The sequence below is a fragment of the Thalassophryne amazonica genome, chromosome 16, assembly GCF_902500255.1.
Source record: "Thalassophryne amazonica chromosome 16, fThaAma1.1, whole genome shotgun sequence".
NCBI classification, from domain to species: domain Eukaryota; kingdom Metazoa; phylum Chordata; class Actinopteri; order Batrachoidiformes; family Batrachoididae; genus Thalassophryne; species Thalassophryne amazonica.
Window position 1 is genome coordinate 88008277 of NC_047118.1, and position 20541 is coordinate 88028817.

General features: G+C 43.1%; 1 protein-coding gene across 1 annotated transcript in view; it reads right to left on the reverse strand.

The window, feature by feature from the left end:
* rras (RAS related) overlaps window positions 1–20541 on the reverse strand; it is a 168300-nt gene that overhangs the window by 106620 nt on the left and 41139 nt on the right. The window contains exon 2 of the mRNA XM_034190365.1: window positions 17139–17226. Coding sequence (XP_034046256.1) covers window positions 17139–17226 — 88 coding nt within the window. The remainder of the gene's footprint in view (window positions 1–17138; window positions 17227–20541) is intronic.

Genomic DNA, 20541 nt, shown 5'->3' on the forward strand with positions numbered 1-20541 from the left:
TGACAATTTTTTGTCCTTTTTTTAATCAGCAAAATTTGCGATATCAGGGCAAATATTAATCCCTCTCTTTCTTCTTCTGTTCCCTATCTTACCCGGCCATCAGTTCTGGATAGTTTTAAACCTATATCACTGAAAGAGCTCACTGGTCTGGTTGACAGATTGAAACCTTCCTCCTGCCCACTTGATATCGTCCCTACCTCCTTTTTTAAAAAGGTCTTCCATTCTATTGGCCTGGTTGTCTTATTGATAATAAATAGATCACTGCTTTCCGGCTATGTCCCTCAGTATTTTAAACAGGCAGTTATTCACCCTCTTTTAAAAAAGCCTAATGCTGATCCTTCACTCCTTCAAAATTTTAGACCAATTTCAAAGTTGCCTTTTATTTCCAAAGTCTTAGAGAAAGTGGTGGCCAAACAGCTTAATGAGGTTTTAGCTGAACATAATATTCTTAATAAATTCCAGTCTGGGTTCCGTCACTTGCACTCTACAGAAACTGCCCTTCTCAGAGTTTCAAATGATATTTTAATGCGCAGAGATGCAGGTGAATATTCTGTACTTGTCCTTTTAGATCTCTCTGCAGCTTTTGACACAGTGGATCATGGAGTCTTAGTCGAGAGACTAAGGACTTGGGTGGGCATTTCTGGGTCTGCTCTGGACTGGTTTTTGTCTTATCTTTCACACAGGACTTTCGCTGTTGCTGCTGGTAAATTTATGTCCGCCTCTGCCATGCTATCCTGTGGTGTGCCTCAAAGTTCTGTTCTGGGACCTATATTGTTTGCGCTATATTTGCTCCCACTTGGTCTTGAGCAGTTTTAAAGATGTCTCCTACCACTGTTATGTGGATGACATCCAGCTGTATATTTCATTCACTCCTCAAACGGTCTCTAGGGTATCTGCTCTTCAGAGCTGTGTTGAGGTTATTGGTGACTGGATGGCGGCCAACTATTTGTCCTTAAATATAGCAAAAACTGAGGTCCTTGTTTGTTCCCCACTGTGGTTGGGAATCTTGGTTCTCTGGGCCCTTTTGTTCGCTCAGCAGTGAGGAACTTGGGTGTTACGTTCGATCACTCCCTCAATTTTGACGCGTATGTTACCCGCCTGGCACAGTCTTGTTTTTTCCATTTGCGCAATATTGTCCGTCTGCGCAGCATTGTGTCTCGGGCGGAGATGGAGATGATCATTCATGCATTTGTGTCATCACATTTGGATTACTGTAACTCAAGGCTGCTGACGAGGTCATCAAAGAGGTCACATATAACCCCAATCCTCTCCTCCTTGCACTGGCTCCCCATCCATTTCAAAGATTCAAAGAAATTTTATTGTCATATGCACAGTACAGAAGAACATCCTCCCTGCACAATGAAATGTGGCTACTGCATTTAACCCATCCTATCTGTCAGTAGGAGCAGAAGTCGCCATTAGGCGCCCGGGGACCAGCTCCAGATGTACATCCCTGCCTTGGTCAACAGCAGGGCTGAGCAAACCAACACCGACCCATAACAAACAACACACACACAACACATAGGCCGGCCCGGTACATAAAACATATATATGAAAGCAAAACACGAGGGAAAAGGAGAAGAAAAAAAACCCTCATAGCCGCTGCATTACACAGCGGCAATGAGGAAAAAAAATCCCCATCAGCACAGAAAAACAATAATCACAGAGACAAAACAAGGACACAGGACGACAAATTTAAAATTCTAGTACTGACTTTTAGAGCTCTGAATGGTGAAATGCCATCTTATATCACCAAGCTATTACATCCATATGTGACAAGTAGGTCTCTGAGGTCTTCGGACCTGGGCCTATTGGTTGTGCCTAGGACAAGACTGAAGACCAGGGGAGACTGTGCTTTCGAGGTGGTGGCACCTAAAATGTGGAATGCACTGCCTTTGGACCTACGCTCCGTGGACTCTGTTGAAACATTTAAAGTGAAGCTAAAGACCCTTTTGTATAGGCTGGCTTTTACCTAGTTTTTATGGTTTTATGTTTCTGCTGCTTTTTATTTCTTTGTTCTTATGTGAAGCACTTTGTGATTTCTATCTTGAAAGGTGCTATATAAATAAATCTTACTTACTTACTTACTACACCCTGCTATTGTGGTGGGCGCCATTACTGAGGTATTACCTAGATTTACAGAATTTGAGAGAGCCTCTCTAGGCATGCTGACGAAACTCATAACATCAACAAAAAGCACAACCCGTTTATTTAATCCTATACCAACAAAACTGTTTAAGGACCTGTGGCCCACTCTTGGGCCGACTGTGCTTGAAATTATTAATCTTTCTTTAACTTCTGGATCTGTTCCTAAATGTTTCAAATCTGCAGTGATTAAACCATTACCTAAGAAACCTAATCTTGACCCTCGTGTATTGAAAAACTATTGGCCGATATCAAATCAAATCATTTTGCTCTTAAATTCTGGAAAAAGTGGTGTCATGGCAGCTCGTGGACTATCTTACTGAGAATAATCTCTCTGAGCCACTGCAGTCTACTTTTAGAAAATATCATTCCACAGAGACGGCTCTCACTAAAGTGGTGAATGATCTTCTGCTTGCAACTGATTCGGACACCACTACGGTTCTGGTACTGTTAGATCTTAGTGCTGCGTTTGATACCATGGATCATCATATTCTACTTGATAGGCTGGAAAATAATTTTGGGATTATTGGGAGTGCCCTTGCATGGTTGACGTCATACTTGACCATTTGTTCTCACTGTGTGTAACACTACCTCTAACTTTAGTGACATGAAATTTGGGGTTCCACAGGGGTCCGTCTTAGGCCCCCTGCTTTTCTCCCTTTATATAGCACCTCTTGGGCACATATTACAGTGTTTTGTGATTACCTTTCACTGCTATGCTGATGATACTCAGTTATACATGCCGATAACTGCTGGTAAGCTGATTCACATGAAATCCTTAGAATATTACCTTGCATCAGTGAGAAGTTGGATGTCTGTAATCTTCCTACTTTTAAACTCTGATAAGACTGAAATGATGGTTCTTGGTCCAGTGAGACATTTTCAATCAATTCGATCAGTTAATGCTTAGCCTAGGGTCATGTGTCATACATCACACTGACAAAGTGAGCAACCTTGGCGTAAATTTTGATCCTACATTGTCCTTTGACCTTCACATTAGAAATATTACAATGACTGCTTTCTTCCACCTGTGAAACATCGCGAAGATTTGTCCCATCCTGTCTGTGGCTGATGCTGAGACCCTGATCCATGCGTTTATCTATTCCAGATTGGACTATTACAATGCTCTATTATCTGGTTTACTGCAGTCCAGCATTGGGGCTCTCCAATTGGTTCAAAATGCTGCAGCCAGACTTTTGACCACATTACACCCATTTTGGCATCCCCTCCCTGGCTTCCTGTCCCAGTGAGATCAGATTTTAAGGTTCTGCTACTAGTCTATAAAATTGTTCATGGACTGGCACCTCCCTACCCAGCTGACCTAATTAAACCTTATGTACCGGCCTGAGCTTTGCGTTCTCAGGGTGCAGGACTACTTTGTATCCCTAAGGTGAATAAGAAGTCTGCAGGTCACAGAGCTTTCTCTTATCGTGCCCCTGTTCTGTGGAATGATCTCCCTGCATTAATAAAACAGTCAGATTCTGTGGAGACTTTCAAGTCCAGACTTAAGACGCACTTATTTTACCTTTCGTTTGGCGAGCATACTGACATGGTATAGTTCTACACTTGTTACTCTTTACAAGCAAATGGAGCATGCCGTGGCCTCAACTATACCTAAATTCTGGGTCTTTTGCCCCCAATCTCAATTCTCTTTTGTACCCCTTCCCCTTGGCCCTACCCCTACCCCTTTAAAACAAGGGGTAAGGCAAAGGAGTACGCCTCTGGCCCTATGAATTGAGACACCCCTCCGCCTTAGGAGGAAAAAACTGCCTGTGTCTAACTGCCGTCTTCAGTGTTGGTTAACATGGCAACCGAAATGGAACTTGTTGCAGTAGCCTGTTTGCTCTTTTTATTTTCTCGCCTTTTTGCGTAAATGCAAAGAAACAGAAGAAGTCACACATTTCTTAGACGCACTGCAATCATGTCATGTTATTTAATTAATTCATAATTTATAATAATAATTAATAGTATTAATAATTAATTCTCAAGTAATTAATTTTAATAATACTAATAATGATTAATCAATAGTAATAATTAATACTGTTTGATTAATAATTGATTGATTAGTAATTTAATTAATTAATTAATTAATTAGTGCAGGGGTGGTGGCCAAGTGGTTAATGTGCTTGGTTTCAGTTCAGAAGGTTCCGGGTTTAAATCCCACCCCTGCCACATTTCTCCATGTAATGTGGAGTTGCGTCAGGAAGGGCATCCGGCGTAAAACCTGTGCCAATTCAACATGCAGATCCACCTTGGATTTACTGTGGCGACCCCGAGTGCAAACAAGGGAGCAGCCGAAGGGACTTTTTAGTAATTAATTAATTAATTAGTAATTAAAAGAAATAAACACTTGAAATATATCAGTCTGTGTGCAATGAATGTATACATTATACAAGTTTCACTTTTTGAATGGAATGACTGAAATAAATCAACTTTTCATGATATTCTAATTATATGACCAGCACCTGTATGTATGTTATGGCAGCCGATCTGCTCTGTGTCAGCCTGATCCCGTCAGATCTCAGAATCTAAGCAGTGTGGGGCCTGGTTAGTACTTGGATGGGAGACCTCTTTGGAACACCAGCGGCTGTGTGTGTTTCTCCAGGTTACCCTGGAGTTGCGTCAGGAAGGGCATCTGGCGTAAAACCTGTGCCAAATGCCAATGTGGATCTGGCTGTATCCGCTGTGGCGACCCTGAACAAAAATGGGAGCAACTGAATGGACAACAACAACCTGTATGTATGTTTTGGGCTGCATCTAGTTCTGTTAACCTTATATTTCTTTTTCAAATTCTCCCATTTTTTGCATCCAGCCCTATTTCCTTTAGACATTTCCTTGACAAATAATATCAGTCTATTAGGACATCTGGTTATGTGTTACACATATACATGTGTGTGTATATATTTTCCAACTTACTCCCTTACGCCCCCCTGCCTGCTCCCAAAGCCTCGGTCCCACCGAATAATGAAGGCTGAAGAAGGAGCCACGGATGGGTGTGGGGTGATTATTTGAAGAATGACCCACGTTTTGATCTATCACGTATCCACTATGAAGGTGCCACTATGTGCCTCGTAGCAGCCTCTAGTGAGCCACGACCACCTGTCATTACACTTCACTTTATTTGTGTCCCCCATGGGGCAATTAGTTTTGCAGCTTTAGAATACATTAAAAGCACATGACACACAGAACACATATCAGTACCATGGTGCAGCATCACAAACAATTACACAGTCTAAACATTACAAAATACAGTCCATTAAAATGCTTCCACAGTTTTAACTCCTTCCTTGGCCTGTGTTCAGAACAGTAATGGCTGCAGGAACAAAAGAGAACTTAAATCTGTTACAGCCTTGAATGGCTCGCATCAGCCACACTAAGCCACGTAGTGCCATGATAGCGCCATGATAACGCCATGCTGGCGCACGTTTAGGCATGAGTTTGGTCCAAACTTCCAGCCCTCCTACACCTGGTCCCTTCAAAGTGTTGGTTTTCAATTCACAGATTCACAGCAGCATTTAAAGATGTCTCTTTTTTTTTTTTTTTTTTTTTTTTTTTTTAAATGCAGTCCAAAAATAGACACTCCATCACAGTTCCGCAGTTGTGCACTGTGCGACAGGCTGCTGTCCACCTGTGCACCAGACCAGCTAGACCCGAACCACGGGTTCCTGGAGAGCCGCCTCTGTGCTCCTCGCTGGCTCCGCGGCTCTCTGGCTTTTTTTTTTTTTTTTGCGGCTTTAAACACACAAAACTTTGTTTGTCCGTTTATTTCTGCAAAATTGCTCTTTTGCGCGTGCGCTGCTGTTGTCCTTTCATGGACAGCCGCCTCTGTGCTCTTTCTGGCTTCCTTTCCATCCGTGGTTTGCTGGCTTTATTTTTTCCCTGGCTTTAAGCACAATCATTTTTACAACGTGAATCCACTTTAACTTTGTGTTCATCCGTTTATTTCTGCAAAAGCACTCTTTTGCGCGCGGTGCCATTCTGCATACAGAATGAGGTGGCCGTTTTATTATATACACCTGTGGATCATTTTCAATATATATGTTGTGTGGACCGCTGAAGAGGAGGTACTGCTGGCCCACCACCACCAGATGGCGCCCTGCTTGGAGTGCGGGCTTCAAGCACAAGAGGGCGCCGGAGCCACTGGGAGTGACAGCTGTCACTCATTCATCTCATCACCATCACCATAAAGGCCGGACTGCAACTCCACCTCCTCGCCGAGAAATCAGCTACCATTCAGGTAATTTTCTCTGCTGACTCAAAACATTGAGTATTAATCTGAACTTCTTTGCAGTCGTTTTCCTGGTGTGTCCTTATCTGTGGGATTGGCATTTGGTGTGATCAGCGACGGCTTCGCCTCACACCCCAAACCAGATAAGTGGTGAAACAGGAGCTGCACGAGTGTGTGATTGGAGGTGGAGGTGCTCCCTCCTAACTAAACACTGACTGTGGGATTACTGAGTGTGCGAACTCACACTCATCAGGACTGTCTCTGTTTTCTGCCAGCAGTACCGGGTCTGACTGCTGAAGACAGCGGCCACCTGGGGCGCAGGGCTTGGCGGCTCCGGTGTTCTTCAACTCCGTTGGTGGTGGAAGCTGTGTGGGGATCCGGCTCTTCTCTCGCCAGGCGTCTTCTATCGTCGAGCCTGCCCACACGTCACCTGGTGTATGATTGACAGTCCACCATATTGTTATTGTCTGTACGTCGTTGTGCGATTCACAACATTAAATTGTTACTTTTGGCTTATCCATTGTCAGTTCATTAACGCCCCCTGTTGTGGGTCCGTGTCACGACACTTTCACAACAATATATATATTTCTTTATTTCTTCCGCAGCTTACAAGTCACCATGATACAACTTTTAACTTTGTGTTATGTCTTCAAAATCGCTCTTTTGCGTGCTCTCCACCTGTGCTGCCGCACAGCTCCTGCTCTTAGCTGCTCCACTGGAGTTATTATCTTCCATGGCTTTAAACACACATCCACTTTCACGCAGTCACCCAAATTTTAACTTTGTGTTCGTCCAATATTGACTGAAATATCACTCTTTTGTGAGCTGGCGTTCTGCCTAAATGCTCGTTTGAAGCATGATGATGAGTCACTGCCTCACTGCGCACACACAGCGGAGCTCATGTGATCCATTAATTCCAGAAGTGATTAGAGGTATTTTCGCCATCCAAGGTTTGACAGAAAATGATTAATCTGCTACAAAATAATTATTTTATATAGAGTCCAGCGCACAGAGCAGGTGGAATTTGGTGCGCAAAGGAGGAGAGCCACTCCAAAAATAGCCTCTCAGGTCCTGCCTCAGTGCGCACACACAGCGGAGCTCATGTGATCCATTAACAAGATATTAAATCAACATACTTTTACATACAACAGACATCAACATACAGACATACTTTTACAGCTAGGAACTGTTTTATCAAGCTATAAAAAACATTAAAAATAGTTACCATAAGCTGTTCAAAATACATCCCACATGGAGCAGGAAAGAGAGGAAAAAAAGTGTCCAGATGAAACAGTCTTCTGTGATTCCAGAAGTGATTAGAAGTGTTTTCAACATCCAAGGTTTGGCAGAAAATGATTAATCCACTACAAAATATAGTCCAGAGCAGGTGCAATTTTGTGTGCAAGAGGAGGAGCCGCTCCAAAAATAGCCACTCAGGTCCTGCGAAGGTGCCAGGCTCATGGATAATGGACTTTTTTGCAGACTCGTAAGGACCACGCAAATGCCTCTAAGCCATCGCAGTAACTCGAACACAAACTGCGACACGCTGTTGTTGCTAAATTTTGAACATCTTGAAATTAGCGCCACGCTCAGAGAGGAGCCTCATTAACTGAAGATAATGCCTCTAAGAGCCACTCTGAGCCACTATAATGCCACGATAGCTCACAAAACAAAAAAAAACAGGATGCATGGCTCCTTCTTCACTCCTTCACTTGGTGGGACCGAGGCTCAACTCTCCACATGTCTCCAGCAGCCAGCCCTCCAGTCCCTCTGACCCCCCACCTTCTACCTCCACTGCACCCCGGACCTCGTCCCTCCTCCCCTGCGACTGTATTCAACACCAGCCCACCTCAGCTCCCCTCTCCCCCTCCTCCCTCACTGTGACTCCGACTGAGGTGAGAGGCCAGCTCCTGCGGCTGAAGCAGAGGAAAGCAGCAGGACCTGATGGGATCTCCCCGAGGCTGCTGAGGACCTGTGCAGATGAGCTCTGTGAGGTCCTCAGCCACATCTTCAACATGAGCCTCAGCCTGGGGGTGGTCCCCACCCTGTAGAAGACCTCCTGTGTGGTCCCGGTTCCCAAAACACCGCATGCCAAGGAACCAGCCCACTACAGACCAGTTGCCCTGACCACCCACCTCATAAAGACCATGGAACGGCTCATCCTGTCTCACCTCCACACCGTGGTGAGCGACATCCTGGACCCACTGCAGTTCGCCTACAGGCCCAACACCGGGGTAGATGACAGCGTCATCTACCTACTGCAGCAAGTGCTCACCCACCTGGAGACCGGTGGGAGCGCTGTCAGAGTCATGTTCTTTGATTTCTCCAGCACTTTCAACACCATCAGACTGGCGCTGCTGCGGGGGAAGCTGGAGGACGCAGGTGTGGATGGACACCTCGCCGCCTGGACCATCGACTACCTCACTGACCGCCCGCAGTACATGCGGCTGCGCGGCTGTCAGTCTGAGGTGGTAAGGTGCAGCACCAGGGCCCCCCAGGGCACCGTCTTCTCGCCTTTCATCTTCACCCTTTACACCTCGGACTTCACCTACAACACGGACAGCTGCCACCTCTAGAAGTTCTCTGATGACTTGGCAATTGTGGGTCGTGGGTCGCGTGTGTGAGGGGAACGAGCTGGAGTACCGGTCGGTCATCACAGACTTCGTGGACTGGTGTGAGCGCAACCACTTGTGTCTCAACACCAGTAAGACAAAGGAAATGGTGATCGACTTCAGGAGGAAACCGCCACCTCATCCACCGGTGAACATCCAGGGGGAGGACATAAAGACTGTGGACAGTTTCAAATACCTGGGTGTTCACCTCAACAACAAACTGGACTGGACTCTCAACACTGACGCCCTGTACAAAAAAGGCCAGAGTTGCCTCCACCTCCTGAGGAGACTGAGATCCTTTGGAGTGAGGAGGCCTCTGCTTAAGACCTTCTACGACTCTGCTGTAGCCTCAGCTCTCCTCTATGCTGTCGTCTGTTGGGCCCCGAGCAGCACAGAGCGGGAGAGAAAGAGACTGAACAAGCTGGTCAGGAAGTCCAGCTCTGTCCTGGGCTGTCCTCTGGACTCTCTGGAGGAGGTGGCTGAGAGGAGGGTGTTAACCAAGTTCAAATCCATCATGGACAACTCCTCTCAACCTCTGCACCAGACTGTAGTGGAGCTGAGCAGCTCATTCAGTGACAGACTGAGGCACCCTCAGTGCAAGAAGCAACGATACAGCAGGTCGTTCCTCCCTGCTGCTGTCAGACTGTACAATAACACTGTGAAATAACCACATGCAATAATATGTCCACAAATCACGTGCAATATTAATATGTCCACAAATCATGTGCAATAACAACTCATTTACAAATCCCTGCACTGATGTCACATATTGTAAAGAAGATGCTCCTATCCCCTTTTCAATCCCAATCATGTTTATATATACGAGGTCTGTTAGAAAAGTATCCGACCTTATTATTTTTTTAAAAAACCGTATGGATTTGAATCACGTGTGATTGCGTCAGACAAGCTTGAACCCTAGTGCGCATGCGTGAGTTTTTTCATGCCTGTCGGTTGCGTCATTCGCCTGTGAGCAGGCTTTGAGTGAGGTGTGGTCCACCCCTCTCGTCTATTTTTTATTGCAAATAAATGTCTTAACGATTTGGAGCTTTGCTGCATCAATTTTTTTCCAGAAACTGTGAGAGACCTCCAGGTGGACACCGTTCGAAAAATTAATATGGCTTTCAGGGACGATTTTATGGGGCTTAAACAGATTACGGGGTGTTACTGCCGCTTTAAGGACGGCCCACAACTGCTGAGAGCACGGCGCGCTCCCAGCCCCCATCGACAGGCTCACACCCCGCTGGAACAACCAGATCATGTCCAACGTGAAAGCTTTGTTGATCCGGGACCTTGTCTGACTTTCACCAAAAGGCAGAAGATGTGGACATCAGCACTTTTTCCAGCACATTCCATCGTTACAGGAGTTTTTTTCATGGAAAGAAAAGCGGAGGGACGCGCCACGGCTCCATTCATTACACGGGACAGAACCACCTCGGTGTTGGTCTCTCAGGACAGCATTCAGGTGGATTTCAGACGGATTCCGGTTGCTTTCCAGTCGTGTGAATTTCCGATTGTGATTGTGCATGAGCTGGACATGCCAGAACATGTCCTGTGAGGCTTCATCACGGCGTTGCTTTGCGCCGAGCAGCTGGGGGCTGGGAGCGCACCGCGCTCTCAGCAGTTGTGGGTGGTCTTTAAACCATCTGGATCACTCCTTAATCTGTGTAATCCCCATAAAATCGTCCCTGAAAGCCATATTAATTTTTCGAACGGTGTCCACCTGGAGGTCTCTCACAGTTTCTGGAAAAAAATTGATGCAGCAAAGATCCAAATCGTTCAGACATTTATTCACAATAAAAAAAATAGACGAGAGGGGTGGACCACACCTCACTCAAAGCCTGCTCACAGGCGAATGACGCAACCGACAGGCATGACAGACCTCGTATTTCTTAAAAAAAAACAAGGTACCAGTACATTCAGTAGATTCTCATAAATCCAACAAGACCAAGCATTCATGATATGCACACTCTTAAGGCTATGAAATTGGGCTATTAGTAAAAAAAAAAGTAGAAAAGGGGGTGTTCACAATAATAGTAGCATCTGCTGTTGACGCTACAAACTCAAAAGTATTATGTTCAAACTGTTTTTTTTAGCAATCCTGTAAATCACTAAACTAGTATTTAGTTGTACAACCACAGTTTTTCATGATTTCTTCACATCTGCGAGGCATTAATTTTGTTGGTTTGGAACCAAGATTTTGCTGGTTTACTAGTGTGCTTGGGGTCATTGTCTTGTTGAAACACCCATTTAAAGGGCATGTCCTCTTCAGCATAAGGCAACATGACCTCTTCAAGTATTTTGACATATCCAAACTGATCCATGATACCTGGTATGCGATATATAGGCCCAACACCATAGTAGGAGAAACATGCCCTTATCATGATGCTTGCACCACCATGCTTCACTGTCTTCACTGTGAACTGTGGCTTGAATTCAGAGTTTGGGGGTCGTCTCACAAACTGTCTGCGGCCCTTGGACCCAAAAAGAACAATTTTACTCTCATCAGTCCACAAAATATTCCTCCATTTCTCTTTAGGCCAGTTGATCTGTTCTTTGGCAAATTGTAACCTCTTCTGCAGATGTCTTATTTAACAGAGGGACTTTGCGGGGGATTCTTGCCAATAAATTAGCTTCACACAGGCATCTTCTAACTGTCACAGCACTTACAGGTAACTCCAGACTGTCTTTGATCATCCTGGAGCTGATCAATGGGTGAGCCTTTGCCATTCTGGTTATTCTTCTATCCATTTTGATGGTTGTTTTCCGTTTTCTTCCACGCGTCTCTGTTTTTTTTGTCCATTTTAAAGCATTGGAGATCATTGTAGATGAACAGCCTATAATTTTTTGCACCTGCGTATACGTTTTCCCCTCTCCAATCAACTTTTTAATCAAACTACGCTGTTCTTCTGAACAATGTCTTGAACGTCCCATTTTCCTCAGGCTTTCAAAGAGAAAAGCATGTTCAACAGGTGCTGGCTTCATCCTTAAATAGGGGACACCTGATTCACACCTGTTTGTTCCACAAAATTGACAAACTCACTGACTGAGCGCCACACTACTATTATTGTGAACACCCCCTTTTCTATTTTTTTTTTTACTAATAGCCCAATTTCATAGCCTTAAGAGTGTGCATATCATGAATGCTTGGTCTTGTTGGATTTGTGAGAATCTACTGAATCTACTGGTACCTTGTTTCCCATGTAACAATAACAAATATACTCAAAACCTGGATTAATCTTTTTGGTCACATAGCACTACTATTATTCTGAACACTACTGTACTACTGTATATATATATATATATATATATATATATATATATATATATATATATATATATATATATATATATATATATACACACGAGGTGTATTAGATAATAAACCGACCCTTTTATTTATTTTTTTTAACTATATGGATTTGAATGACGTGCGATTACGCCAATCAAGCTTGAACCCTCGTGCGCATGCGTGAGTTTTTTCACGCGTGTCGGTGACGTCATTTCCCTGTGGGCAGGCCTTGAGTGAGATGTGGTCCCGCCCTCTCGGCTGAATTCCTTTGTTTCACACGCTGCCCGAGACAGCGCGCGTTGCTTTATCAAAATTTTTTCTGGACCTGTGAGGAATATCCGAGTGGACACTATTCGAGAAATTAAGATGGTTTTCGGTGAAAAGTTTAACGGCTGATGAGAGATTATGGGGTGTTTCTGTCAGTGTAAGGACTTCCCACGGAGCGGGACGTCGTGCAGCGCTTCCAGGCGCCGTCGTCGGCCTGTTTCGAGCTGAAAACATCCTAATTTAAGGCTTAATTCACCCAGGACGTCGTGAGAGAACAGAGAAGATTCAGAAGAGGCCAGCATGAGGAATTTATGCGGACATTCCACTGTTTAAGGACATTTTTTAATGAAAGACGTGCGCGCAAATTCGCTGAGTCGTTTCCGTGACGACTTGGCAAATCTGTGTGCGCCGCGACAGGAAAAACACCTCTGTGTTGAAAACCATTTGTAACCATTTGCTTTTGATGGCTTTCAACAAGTGAGTAACTGAGAAATTGTTTAACAGCTTGGGCATGTTCCAACTTGCACGTTAAGGTTTCCAACGGAGGTGTTTTTCCTGTCGCGACCCCCCGCGGTCGGGTCCGGCCCGACATGCGACTCTGCACGTTCATTACAAAATGTCCGTTAACAATGGAATGTCCGAATAAACTCCTCATGCCGACTTCTTCTGAAAGTTCTCTGTTCTCTGACGACTTACTGGGTCAACAGAGCCTGAAATGTGGAAGTTTTCAACTTGAAACGGTGAGACGCTGCCGCCTCGAAGCGCAGATCGCCGTCAGGCGCCGTGGGCCGTCCTTACGGCGACACTACCAGACCAAAATCTCTCATCAGCCGTTAAAATTTTTACAGAAAACCAGCTGAATTTATCGAATGGTGTCCACTCAGTTGTGCCTTACAGTTTTGAAAAAAATTTGATCAAACAAAGCAGTAGTCTCTGAGCCATTCCTAAACAATGAAAAAATCGACGAGAGGGTGGACGACTCCTCACTCAAAGACTGCCCACAGGTGAATGACGTAACCGACAGGCGTGAAAAAACTCTCGCATGCCCACGAGGGTTCAAGCATGTCTGATGTAATCACACGTGATTCAAATCCATATGGTTTTTGAAAAAAATAATAAGGTCGGATACTTTTCTAATAGACCTCGTGTGTATATATATATATATATATATATATATATATATATATATATATATATATATATATATATACACACACACACACACACACAACTCCAGCGTGGAGTTGCATCAAGGCAAAATGACAAAATGGTAGTCCTGTCCAAATATTGTACTTGTGGACCAGAGTGTATTTGCATGTCATTGTGCATGTCATTGCAATATGACCAGTATCAATGATTACAATGTAGCCTTTGTCAAATCTGTGTGGAGTATGAACATCTTGGGATCCCCTCAGAAAAGTCAATGAACTTGACCAATGATAGGAAGTGTGGGATGAGCTGCTTGATCTGCTGGCACCGTGACCCGGACTCAGGTAAGTGGCAGAAAATGGAGTGGATTTTAAAGGTGAGTTAATTTTATAAAGTAAAATTCTTCTTTAAAAAGACAAAGACGTCCCACTGTCTGGTAAGTAGTAGAATCTCGATATTATCATTCTTATTTCTTTATTAGCTTCAAAAGTGGAACTTTAAGGGGTTTGGGAGGCCTTTTCAACCCCTCATCCCAGTGGGACTGCCCCTGCACCCAGGGCCTGCACGGTGTGGGTACACAGGTTGTTTTAAAACCTCTGTATCTGCTCCACAATTCTGCACTACAAAACAGCGAGACAGCTGCGTACTGTTGATGATCTGAGAGACTTGTGTAATTAAAGAGAAGCAGTGTGTTCATGTTGTTTTTAGAAACAGATCGCGGTGTGTACTGATACCAGCAGCAGACACTGGCTGCTCCACCTCGCAGACAGAGCACTGAAGCGTGCTCTTTCTATGAATCAAGTTTAGGTGGATAATCAAAAAGACCTTTATCAGGCCGATTCTTATCAGACCGACTAAACAACCCCAGAAATGGCGCTGAAGCGGATGAGGCTGTTTTTAACAGGCTGTGTTCACCTACTGAACACGCATCTGGTTTAACCTCCACTCAATGACTTTACTGCGACTGCATCCAGATAAAAATAAATAAATAAATAAATACAGTCACCAACACAAAAATCACACTTATTTAAAAGTTTCCAATTAATCTGCAGTTCACCTGCGTGCTGAAGCGTGGGGGGTGGGCCAAACAGATCATGGATCAGCTACGAACCATTACACCCCACTAGCCCTCAGTGATTATAATGGCATCAGACTGTCTGAAAACACAGAATTTTGGGACTTTTGACATTTTTATCATTAAACTTTAAACACATAAAACCCTGCACGATATATTATTTTAAAATCTCCCATCACGATGTGCATGTGTGCGACTGTTACATTGTGGCATAATTAAATTAAGCATGAACATTTACATTGCCAAGTGATCAGGGTAAAAATCCACTTTCATTTTTCATGACTAACCAACAAAAAAACAACAAAGACGTGGAATTTACTCAGTTAAAGGATCCTGGTAATGTGAGTGCACCACATGCACCTTCTCCCCCACTGCATGCATCAATGACACCCTCAGCTGAAAAAAGACAACTTGAAGCACTGCATTATAACATAGAGGGACTTCTTTAAAAACACAGTCTTTATTCACAAGCAATTTCCACAATAAGGAATTAAAGTATTTCCAAATGGCATTTTCTAAAATAAGGGCATCTTCTGTTGATAACTGTGTGTGAACATAAACACAGCCTGTGAAAAACTGGGCTGTGGACTGCAGCCGCACTGATAAATCCACTGTTTTCCCTGTTGATCAAAACTCTGATCGAATACAAATAAAAGGCATTTTTTGAATAGTATACAAATAATGAATGTTTATGAGTTCAATGATACAAATATTTAATGAGGTGAAAGCTGGAACGTACCATTCAATGAGGCGAAGCCACGTTGAATGGTACGTTCTAGTTTTCGCCGAATATTTGTTCCATTGAAAGAATGTAAAAACATAACATTTGTCTAATATAATGGCTAAAACAGATCCTTGTCATTTGATATTATATTAATTTATAAACAATAGAAAAAGGATTTACATTTGGTGTGTGACTGCACTGACTTTGTGTACCCCCCCAAAAAAAGACTGTACTTCCTCAATGCAGCGAAAAAAAACACAAAAAAAAAAACAGCTCTTCATGCCTCCACACAGCTTACAGCGCAGTGTATTTGTTTTGTTCAAAGAATTAGCACTGTCAATGAGCTCCTTCAAATCTTCGTCCATCAGCAAAACAAACTTTGCATGTTTAACTAAATGCTGTCCATATTAGTGGGTGGGTTCGCAGCGTGCAATGGTACCAGACGCATGGAACCAAATTTGCAAGCTAAATGGATACAAACTGCACTCTAAATGCAAAGCAACACAAATGGGCCGAATAATCCATGTCACATGACATACAAAGCACGAATCAAATGACAAGGATCCACTCAGCTGTTACATAATTAAACTTCATTCACTTCTAGTGCTCATCCTTTCTACAAGTTGTGTTTTTTGTGGAATTGCCACAGAACACGTCCATGTTGGAAGCATTACAGCACCACAGGCATATGTACAGGGTTTTCAATGTATCCTAAACATCCTGCAAGACATTCCTATAATCGCAACATATATTTCCAATCTCAAAAAAAAGAAAGAAAATCACAACGTCAATTTTTTCCGATACCGTGCAGTCCTATAACAAATGAAAAGATAAAAGGTAGATAAAAAAAACTGGCTTTGTACAACATGACCCCTTTAATAAATGCCTTATTCGTACAAGCATTGAACCTGGAATGGTTTCATTTTCAAATCTACTCCACAAACGTTAAAACCTGGATGATAAAACTTCCTGAACCATAGTTTTTCCCCCCCCCCACACAGTTTTCATGCAAAGATCTGCTGTTCACACAAGGATCACATTTTAAAATCAGATTATTTCCTTGAAAACTGGACAACTTAACTTTTGTACTCATGTGAAAATGGGTTTATAGCAGCTGAATCTGTGAGAAAACCAAACTACAGGCTTTTATCTAACTTATGCAGTGAACCGGAGGGAGAATAAATAAATAAAACAACAGTGAGCGGTAATCCCTCCCATGTACAAAAAAAAAAAAAAAAAGTGAACCATGAACCAGTGTTCACCAAACGTTTAGTCCACAGTATCTCCTGGCAGGGGAAAAGTCTGCATACAGGCTCAGTGCAGTACCAAAAACATTTTGTTTATTGTTTTGTTTTTTCTAAATCACACCTTCTCATGATGTTATAATCACACAGGATAAGAATAGAATATGAGTGCCATGTGATGAATTGTGCAGGTCGAGTGTAAACCTTATTTTGTCTTCTGAAGCAAACTGATGTGGCTTAAAGAGCAGATGATTCACACACAAACACGTGGTGTAGCAGCACAACCCAACAACCTGCAGTCTGGGCCAAGAACAAGTCCCAACAAGGAAATGACACATCCAGAGAGCAAACACACACTCTCTGCCACTTACACACTAACAAAGCATCAGAATGAATTCATCTTACTGTCCAGGCGTGTCTCCTTGCCATCCACATTACAGATCTTTGTGTAGGAGTCTTCAATGGTGGGGTCGTAGTCCGACACAAAGTAGGCCTATGAGACACAACAAATACGTAGTTGAGTTCACAGTGCAACCGGTCCTTACTGATTACGGACAGCAGCTTTCAGGACGTGGGAGGTGGGACAAACCCTTTCAACAGGTCACTTTATGACATCATTAAAGTTCAAATACACCACCTCAAACCCAGGTTTTAGACATACAAATATTTGTGACAGGATGACACCAGAGCAGTGCACAGCATTCTCACACAGGATGCTTTGTGCAGACACACAAAGCGCTGGTGCAGAACAGAGGTGTGACTTGTGCTCTGCTCCAGGATCACAGCTGTCTGTGACGAGCACCAGGTACCACGTCTGTGAGAGGTTCCATTTCTTTAAACCAGGTGCTGAAATAGGGGAAGCACTCATGCTTCTCAACAAGGAAGCTAAAAGAGACCGGTTACACACAGCTTCCTTCCTTCTCATCTCCACTAAGTGTGACTGTTGTGTGAGTAATCGTTCCATGAAGGTCAGACACAGTTTACAGAGACCTGAAGACATGTCAAACACAGTCACAGAGTCAAGAGCCACAGGACTGCACTGACCCTCTTCAACTTCAAACCATTGTTGAAATGGTTAATGGTTAACTATTAGAGAAAAAATGACTCATAAGGATCCCAAAGACATATCGTTATCTTTGGCTGCTTTCAGTGATGCCGGTATTTGGTTAGACTCTTTCTCTCCGATTGTTCTGAGTTATTTTCATTAGTTACTTCCTCCAAACCATCACCATGTCTATTAGACCCCATTCCTACCAGGCTGCTCAAGGAAGCCCTACCATTATTTAATGCTTTGATCTTAAATATGATCAATCTGTCTTTATTAGTTGGCTATGTACCACAGGCTTTTAAGGTGGCAGTAATTAAACCATTACTTAAAAAGCCATCACTTGACCCAGCTATCTTAGCTAATTATAGGCCAATCTCCAACCTTCCTTTTCTCTCAAAAATTCTTGAAAGGGTAGTTGTAAAACAGCTAACTGATCATCTGCAGAGGAATGGTCTATTTGAAGAGTTTCAGTCAGGTTTTAGAATTCATCATAGTACAGAAACAGCATTAGTGAAGGTTACAAATGATCTTCTTATGGCCTCAGACAGTGGACTCATCTCTGTGCTTGTTCTGTTAGACCTTAGTGCTGCTTTTGATACTGTTGACCATAAAATTTTATTACAGAGATTAGAGCATGCCATAGGTATTAAAGGCACTGCACTGCAGTGGTTTGAATCATATTTATCTAATAGATTACAAATTGTTCATGTAAATGGGGAGTCTTCTTCATGGACTAAGGTTAATTATGGAGTTCCACAAGGTTCTGTGCTAGGACCGATTTTATTCACTTTATACATGCTTCCCTTAGGCAGTATTATTAGAAAACATTGCTTAAATTTTCATTGTTACGCAGATGATACCCAGCTTTATCTATCCATGAAGCCAGAGGACACACACCAATTAGCTAAACTGCAGGATTGTCTTACAGACATAAAGACATGGATGACCTCTAATTTCCTGCTTTTAAACTCAGATAAAACTGAAGTTATTGTACTTGGCCCCATAAATCTTAGAAACATGGTGTCTAACCAGATCCTTACTCTGGATGGCATTACCCTGACCTCCAGTAATACTGTGAGAAATCTTGGAGTCATTTTTGATCAGGATATGTCCTTCAATGCACATATTAAGCAAATATGTAGGACTGCTTTTTTGCATTTGCGCAATATCTCTAAAATTAGAAATGTCTTGTCTCAGAGTGATGCTGAAAAGCTAATTCATGCATTTATTTCCTCTAGGCTGGACTATTGTAATTCATTATTATCAGGTTGTCCTAAAAGTTCTCTGAAAAACCTTCAGTTAATTCAAAATGCTGCAGCTAGAGTACTGACGGGGACTAGGAGAGAGCATATTTCACCCATATTGGCCTCTCTTCATTGGCTTCCTTTTAATTCTAGAATAGAATTTAAAATTCTTCTTCTTACTTATAAGGTTTTGAATAATCAGGTCCCATCTTATCTTAGGGACCTCATAGTAACATATCACCCCAATAGAGCGCTTCGCTCTCAGATTGCAGGCTTGCTTGTAGTTCCTAGAGTTTGTAAGAGTAGAATGGGAGGCAGAGCCTTCAGCTTTCAGGCTCCTCTCCTGTGGAACCAGGTCCCAATTAGGATCAGGGAGACAGACACCCTCTCTACTTTTAAGATTAGGCTTAAAACTTTCCTTTTTGAAAAAGCTTATAGTTAGAGCTGGATCAGGTGACCCTAAACCATCCCTTAGTTATGCTGCTATAGACGTAGACTGCTGGGGGGTTCCCATGATGCACTGTTTCTTTCTCTTTTTGCTCTGTATGCACCACTCTGCATTTAATCATTAGTGATTGATCTCTGCTCCCCTCCACAGCATGTCTTTTTCCTGGTTCTCTCCCTCAGCCCCAACCAGTCCCAGCAGAAGACTGCCCCTCCCTGAGCCTGGTTCTGCTGGAGGTTTCTTCCTGTTAAAAGGGAGATTTTCCTTCCCACTGGCGCCAAGTGCTTGCTCATAGGGGGTCGTTTTGACCGTTGGGGTTTTTCTGTAATTATTGTATGGCTTTTGCCTTACAATATAAAGAGCCTTGGGGCAACTGTTTGTTGTGATTTGGCGCTATATAAATAAAATTGATTTGATTTGAAATGTTTAAAGGTTCAGAATTTTGGAGGTATTATGATATGTAATGTGTTAGAAATGAAATGCCACACTGTATAATGGAAATGAAAACGGTCAACAGATGGCTGAATTCAAAGACACCTCAAAAATCAAAGAGAAAAAAAATGATGCTGTAGACTTGTCTAGTTTGCATAATTCCATTAGAGCAACTCAACATGGTACTCATGTGCTTGTAATCATGTCTGACAATGTTAGGGCTCTGAATGGTGTCCTGGGAGTCTCCTCCCAGATCTGGAGCAAGGCATCACTTACACTTGGGTCATTCCATCTCAAGTCACCCCTCAATTCTGGTCTGTCAGTTGGATGTATTATTCCTATTACAAAGTTATGGTGAAATGCCAAATATTAGGTCTGTATCTTGCAAACATTTTAAGTTACAGCCTTTGGAAATTTTTGTGAAATTTTCACATATTGTGAAAACAGTGTTGTCTACCAACTTTGCATGTTAATGAGCTCCCGATATGCCTCACAGCTTTGAAACTGCTCCTGCCAGGCTAACTTTTGGTGTACAGTTTGGAAATGTTGGCAGTTATGGTGCATCTAGTAAGTAAGTCCCTTCGGCTGCTCCCTCGTTTGCACTCGGGGTCGCCACAGCAAATCCAAGGTGGATCTGCA